This window comes from Ictidomys tridecemlineatus, chromosome 6 (assembly GCF_052094955.1).
Source record: "Ictidomys tridecemlineatus isolate mIctTri1 chromosome 6, mIctTri1.hap1, whole genome shotgun sequence".
Lineage (NCBI taxonomy): Eukaryota > Metazoa > Chordata > Mammalia > Rodentia > Sciuridae > Ictidomys > Ictidomys tridecemlineatus.
The window spans coordinates 45,277,152-45,284,680 of record NC_135482.1 but is presented as its reverse complement, the minus strand read 5'-3'; the positions used below and the strand labels follow the sequence as shown (position 1 = coordinate 45,284,680).

General features: G+C 43.0%; 1 protein-coding gene across 1 annotated transcript in view; it reads left to right on the top strand.

The window, feature by feature from the left end:
* The first annotated feature begins 4,644 nt into the window (after positions 1-4,644).
* The window catches only part of Myrfl (myelin regulatory factor like), a 71,656-nt gene continuing 68,771 nt past the window's right edge, over positions 4,645-7,529 (top strand). Inside the window, exons 1-3 of the mRNA XM_005328761.4 lie at positions 4,645-4,729; positions 4,825-5,089; positions 5,787-5,878. Coding sequence (XP_005328818.2) covers positions 4,645-4,729; positions 4,825-5,089; positions 5,787-5,878 — 442 coding nt within the window. The remainder of the gene's footprint in view (positions 4,730-4,824; positions 5,090-5,786; positions 5,879-7,529) is intronic.

Here is a 7,529-nt window from a genome sequence, read left to right as displayed (position 1 = left end):
AAATAGGACGAATTTGCAATGGGGGAAGGTCAAAATGCAGAGCCTAATATTCAGTATTCACCCGAGGTTATCAGGAAAGGATTTACTGGAAGGTCAATGCTTAGCTAGTTTCCACTCCCTCCTCCTGAGCTGCATTATCTCTCAGCTTCTCTTTGGGGGTTGTTTTGTACGATTATTATTTTCCATAACTCTTCATAGGTGAGCTGGAGTGACGGGATGTCCTGGGAAGTGTCCAGATGTGGAATGCTGTTTGGAAAGAGGGAGCAAGAAATGTAAGGGGCAGCAAGAAACTCCAGAGGGTGCAGTGGAAAATACACAAGATTGTGTGTGAGAGAGTGTGTAGAGAAAGGAAAGTTCTGGAAAAAGAGGCTAGCAGCTATGCAAGACAGGCTTCATTTCCTTGGGGAGAAAAAAATTGCCCAGAGTTCACCTGCTGCTTTCCTGTACACAAAGTAGGAGCCAGAGAGCCGTGGCATTGGTATCTCCTGGGTGCTAAAAGTGTGGCATTTCAGGCCTCACACAGAAACGCTGGATCAGAATCAACATTTTGACAGGATTCCTGTGGGTTTCATATCCATATTATGGTCTGAGAAGCTCTGCATTAGGTCACATGAACACGCCTCCCCCGCCCACCTCTCAAGTTCCAAGCCGATACAGTCACATATCACTTAACGTTGAGGATACATTCCAAGAACATGTAACAACATGGAGTATACTCACATCAATCACACACAGGAAAATTTGAGTATCATAGGTTGCTACGATGTCTTTAGCAGGTATAATCTTACAAGATCACTGTCAACGACAGGTAGAAAGGATATGTAGCACATGTACAATTAGTAGTTTAGTTTGCTTAAGTATGCTGGATGGGGGTCGATATCCTCATGAGCTTTAGGTTGGCCTTGAGGCCCTACCTACAGGGTAAGAGGGAACCAAATGAGTGCACTGAGTTACCTGGGGGGAGGGTGTTTGAATAGGCGACTTCCTAAGAAGGGGTTATGTAGAGACACATGAAGTCATGAAGGAATCTGCTCTAGGTTTCATTTTATTTCGTTCTAATGGATGAGCTTCGGCATCTGATATTAGGATTTTACTTAGGACCTGGCTTATTGGGGTTGAATGGCATAAAGAACTAGGAGCTGATTGCCAGCTGCATGTCTCAATTCTGCCACCTGCGGAGAGGGCCCATAAGCTCTTTAGTGTGATGTCGCAAGAGGGCGTGAGGTACAAGTTGTTCTTGAGAAGAACTTATTAATAGCTGAGATCATTGGCTGACTTGACTCCTGGGTTCAAACTAATGCAGAAAGAGGAAGATTGGGCCAATGCATTACCTGTACTCCTCCACTCTAAGGATATATTTGTGCAAAACAAAATAACCTGTAATAATTAATTGGATTAGGATGGTCTGCATTTACATCCTGATATTTAGGGGTAAACTCTGGTGGTGAACCTCCATCTCCAGTGTGGAGAGTAGTGCAGGATGAATAATCTTAACCTAGGTTTCATCACCTGTGGATTAGGAATAATAACAGTACCCTTTTACATGGGGGTTGTAAAGAGGAGGCGAGATTATACGTGCAAGACTCAGCACAATGGTTGTGAGTTTGAGTCCAGAGGACTCAGCAGGGCAGAACAATCTCAAATAACAGTGTTTTTCTTGAGGTTCATCAACACCCTTGATTTTAACAGTTTGCTTAGTTTTGAAGGAAACTATCATTAATCCTTCCTTCAAATTCTCTGAAAAGAACTGCAAAATTTCTTTAAATATATTAAATTGCATTGAGTATGGAAACAATTAAATTACCATGAAATAAAAAAGAAGCCGTGGTTAAGTTTGGAGAGTAAATTATAAGGAAAAAATAAAATTTTTAAATCTCGATTTTAAAACCATCAATATACATTGCTGTCCCGGAACACAGGGATTCTTTCATATTTCTCTGAAGAGTGAATTTCTTGTTTTAGTAGGCAACTGCTTTGCTTAGACTCAAACCATAAACTGTCTCTTGGGAAGTAGCCTACATTTCTGTTCCTGCCCCACACACATATCCATGGTTTGGCTCAGCAAGAGACTTGGGCGGTTACGCACAGAATCCGGGTTCCCTCTCTCTGAACCTCTATTTTCCAATATTTCCCTTGAAATTTTTTTTTTCACCAGCCATGTCTATCCCAAACTCTGTTTTCTTGTTCTTCAGGCCAGAATAATTGTGGGTTTTTATTGATGTTTTATCTATTCTATGTTCTAACATTGATCAGCCTTCAGGCAAAAAGCTGTAACCAGGTAACTCACTCTCTGCCATTGCCTTCTTCAAAATTTCAATGTTCCTCCAGAGTCTTGTTGCTCTTTTATCCACTTTCCATTGTCTTTGGATATATATATATATATACACTCCCCAGTACCAAATATATATTTGGTACTGGGGAGTGAATCCAGGGTGCTCAATCACTGAGCCCCAGCCCCAGCCCTTTTTTATATTTTGTTTAGAGACAGGGTGTCACTGGGTTCTGAGGCTGGCTTTAAACTCTCCATCCTCCTGCCTCAGCCTCTCAAGCTGGTGGAATTATGGGTGTGTACCACCACGACCGGCAGTATTTTTTTTAATAGTCCCCCCCCCCCTTTCTGGGAAAATCAGGTCTGGTAGGAGCCATATCAGAGCAGTTGCTGATTTTTTTTTAATTTATTTTTCAGTTGTAGTTGGACACAATACCTTTTTATTTACTTATTTTTTATGTGGTGCTGAGAATGGAACCCAGGGTGCTCTACTGCTGAGCCACAATCCCTGCTGATTCTTTTGCATTTGTATTTATTTAGTTGTTGGTTCTCTGTCTTTAGGGTTAAAGGCTTTCTGAAAATATCTGGTTTTATATGTTTGTTCTTGTTTAAGAAGTTCTGTGTGCTCACCATTATTATGAAAGGATGGACTTCAATGTAGAGTGATCAGATAAGGGCTAGCAAATTCCTTTGTAACTTCAAAATATTTTCTTCCCTCCCTGAATAATTTTTCTTGAGAATGGTATTCCAATTTCTTTTTTGGGAAATCTGCTTGGATGCATGCAAAGCAGAATTGAGGAAGGGTCTCACAATTCTACATTTAGATTTTTTTTTTTTGGTGATGGTATCAGGGAGTGAACCCAGGGGCACTTAACCACTGAGCAACACCCCCAGACCTTTTTATCTTTTGAGAAAGAGTTTTGCTAAGTTGCTTAGGGCCTCACTAAGTTGCTGAGACTGGCTTTGAACTTGTGATCCTCCTGCCTCAGCCTCCCAACCCACTGGGGTTATAGGCCTGTGCCACTGTGCTTGGCTACATTTAGATTTTTAATGCATCCCTTCATATTCAGCCAGCAGCTGGTCTTAACTGTGCCTGGTCACCTTGTACTACTGTGTCCCTGGTTCCATTTCTCCAAAGAATAAACCTTTCCAACTTATGTTGGGGTGATGGGTGGGGAAGCTGATCCAAAGGCCCAATTGTTTCTTAATCAAAACTTCAACTAAGTTTTCTGTTTTCAGCCTCACTCTTATCCCTTACTTAAGAGGCTCCAGGTACCTCCAGTGTCCTGGGCTTTTTGGAGTCCTGTTTGATTGGGTTCCTTATCGTTGACTCCCATGTCATTTCCCATCTCCAGGCATTTTTTGCTTTTTTTCCATTCTGCTAATTCATTTCCTACCCATCCTATTTGTCCACTGCCCTATTTTTGAAATATGGTCTGCTGTGGTCTCTATTCAAGTTCTCTATATCCTTTTGTGTTTATGCTTCTGTATTTGCATTTATTTGGTTGGTGTTTTAGAGGAAAGTAAATGTATATCCAAATAATAAGGAATCAGTTGGAGGAATCAACTTTTCTAGTAAATGGTAAAAACAAACTTTTCTCTTTGTATTTTACTGGAATCTTAATCAACTGGGAAAAAACAATATAACTTACTCTTCAAGCAAGAGAATCTAGCAGAGGTGGTGATGCTTGTGTGAGAGGTAGAATAAGAGGTTTTGACTGTAAGGAACTCGTAGGTCTTTCATAACAGAGGTTTTCATGGTTTTAGTGGTGAAAAATGAAGTTGCACTTCACCTTGATATATAAAACAGAAACAAATAATTATTTTCCCACCAGAAATATTTACAAAATGTTCTTTTGTAAAACCTATGAGCTCCTTCCAAAAACTTTGGGATTCCTCAGATATAGATGGAAAGCCACTGGGGGAAAAAAAAAATGGCATTAGCCCAAACAGTGTGAGCAGCCCTCTTCATGGTGTAAGCATGTCCGGAACAAAACGACACTCATTAAATTTTCTTGAACACCGGTTCTGTTCCCGGTATTATGTCGTGGGCTTTAGGGACATCATCTCAATTCTCACAACCACACTGTGAAGCAGGTGTAATAATTGGTGCCGTCTTGTAGGTGAGGAAATGGAGTTTTGGAGAACTTAAGTACTTGTACATGGATACACAGTTAGGGAGTACAAAAACTGGAACTCAAAGCCCGGGTCACCTAGCTACGACACAGGACACTGGGCATGTTCTGATGGGCTTTGCTCCTCAACCCCCGGATTCACCTGGAACCATCATGTGGATTCTGTTCACTGAGGGCTGCCTCTGTTCTTGACAAAAGTATCACAGAATAGTGTAAAACAAAACAAAACAAAAGCAACCCATGTCTCTAATCCTCAGGCAACGCCAGCTCCCAGATACCCCACCCTATTCTGCATCAGACCCCTGCTCTCCTCCGCAGGTCAAAGGTGAGTGCGACCCACCTGCCGCACATCTTGTGCTGTCCCTATTCTCGGACTCAGAGTAGCAAGAAAACTAGGCCCTTGATTGTGTCTTCCCCCAGGCGCGTGCTCCTGGACCCTGAGGCCAGCAGTTGTGCAGAATCGGGCTACCTTCCTCCACTCGGCAGCTGCAGCTGCCCCTGGGATGCTGCCTGCGCACCCGGCGCAGGGCACGTCTGCAAGGAGCGACTCCGGCCGAAGCCCGGGCAGCTTTCACAACTGCTACCCAAACACGGGTCATCCTGCCACTGCTCAGGACCAATCCGGGTCTTCCCATCTGGGGACAAGTTGTTCTTACCATCAGCAGCTGTTGTGCCACGTCTCCGGGTAAAGCTCAAGATATTTAGTTACAAGAGACCTCGCAGCCCGCTGCCCTGTGACCTAGAGAACGGGCAGCCCGAGCCTTTCCAGCAGATGGCAGTGTTGAGACGCAGATAGGCCCCGGCGGGGCCCGGGTTCCTGGCTTAGACCATCTTTTAATTAAAAACCCACTAAACCCAAGGTCCTCATTCAACCAAAAGCTGAAATGTCAGAAATCTGTAGGGAGATTCCAGGTAACGGAGGGATCCGTGTGCTTACGCAGGCTCAGCCAGACGACTCAAGGGGATTTGTAAATGAGCTCTCGGAAAACTGTCAATCAAACATTAAGGAATATTCTTTTCTTTTGCTTTTCTCCTTTTTATTCCGTCTTCTAGGTCTAGAAGGTGGCAAAGAAAGGAAGAATTATCAAAAATGGTGGTAAAACTCTACATTGAAAACATGCTCAGGTGTAAAACCTGCACCTGTAGTTGAAGTCTCTGAGTCCTCTGCCTTTTGAAAGTTGTAAGGTTATTTTTTTTCAGGAAGGTGAATATCAGGTTCATTGGATAAAACAAAACTAAGTTTCAGACTAATAGGGTTCAAGTAATCTTAACAGGCATTAGATTTAGGAAAGTCCAGAGTAGAGACCTGGGAAATTAAATTGGATTTAATGTAACATGTTGAGCAAAGAAGCCTAACCTCCCTTTTGGTTCCTTGATTTTAGAGCCTCATTGCCTCCAGCCAAGAAGAGAAAGTACACACAGATATTGGATGACTCAGAGGACTGCAGAGTGTGGGCCCACCATTCCAGACCATGTGAGCAAATCTGGCTGTGACAAAGTCAAAGACCTCAGTGTCTTGGCCATTGGATCAAAGCTTTTTACAGACCTTTGAGCAATCCTACAAAATTATGTTCTCTCTCATGGAGGGCAATGATAGGCTCTGGGAGTTAATTTCTTCCTTCTTGATGTTCTTCATGCAGGTGGGGTCACATAGGTGCTCCCAGGAAAGGTTGACTTTCTGTCCTTCTGGTGCAAGTGAAATGCCAGTCTTTCAATTTCAGGAGCACTGTGTCTAAGAAGACAGGCTGCAGGCCTTCTGGTGTGCCCACTGCTTTCTTGAGTGCAGTTCTCCTCAAATTTAATGTGCATAGATTAACTCAGGGGTCTTGGTAAAATGAAGATTCGGACTCAATCAATCTGAGCTGGAGTCTGAGACCTGAGTACCCAGATGAGGCCAATACTATGGGTTCACAGAAGACCTCCCAAAAAGCAAGACTTTAGAGTATTTCTCCAATGGAAGGAAAGTAGAGAGTTGAACTTTCTTTACACTCAAATCACATTGGCAGGTTTCTGATTGATCTTTGAAGTTATGTAAAATCATATTAGAAATCTTCCATCTGATGCCCAAGTGGTCAGCCTGTTTTTTTTTTTTTAATTTTATTTTATCTAAAATGTGATGCATTGTGCTTTGAGCTTAGAGACCTGATCAAGTTGGGAACAATTTGGTCTTTGGGAGTCTAAGGATTTGAATTTTCAGAAATTTCTTTAGCATTTGCCATAGCATTTGCTAGGGAAAAGGATAATACTCCAGGCCAAATTTATTAGCTACTGTAAATGCTCATATGCAGGCAGTGTGAACGGTGCCCCAAATTCAGGGGTTGGGAATCTCTTCTCTCCCCATGAGTCATCTTGGCCAGGACAACAAGTTTTCCTCTTGGGGCTCCTACTCCTACTCCTGTCCCTGAGCTCTAGAGGATTACACCACTCTGAAAGGTGGCTTTCTCACCACCTGAAGTTGCTTCCTTTGTCTTTAGCCACCCCTAGTTGGAGCTAGTCCTTTCAGGGATGTCTGGCTTCAGCTTCAGTGTGGGCTGTGGGGGTCCTTCAGTGGACAATGATGTCACCCCCTCAGCCAAATCCCACATATCATCATTCCCTGGGAGTGCTATGTCATGACTGCACTGAGTACCCAGCTTTGTAAAAGTGAACCTCTTACATAGATCCACCTTTTACATGGATCCACCATAACTGACATCTAACCCCTTCTTCCTAGAAAAAACAAAATGCTAAGTAAAGCCCCACCTTTTGATGACATAGAGCTCTTTGTCCACCTTCCTAAGCAAAGATACCCTAGTTTCTTCAGGGATCCCTACACCTAGCCTGCAGCTTCTTTATGATTCTCAAACATAAAGCCTGAACAAATTTCTAGCCAGACAGGGGAACCATCTGTTCACTTTCCTCCAGATGCACCAGCTCAAAGTCACTCAAACCTTCCAAGAGTTTCCTCAACAGACTGGATTGTTGCTCTGGCCACTCCCAGAGTTAAGCTCCATCCTGTGATGGTTTTTCTGCTGCCTATCCCAGACAGGGCATTGATTTTTTTTTTTTTTTTTTACCATCTTCAAGTCCTGGGAGAGTAACTGAAATGTTTCAACACATAGGAAACCCTGAAGTCCCATTTAAAG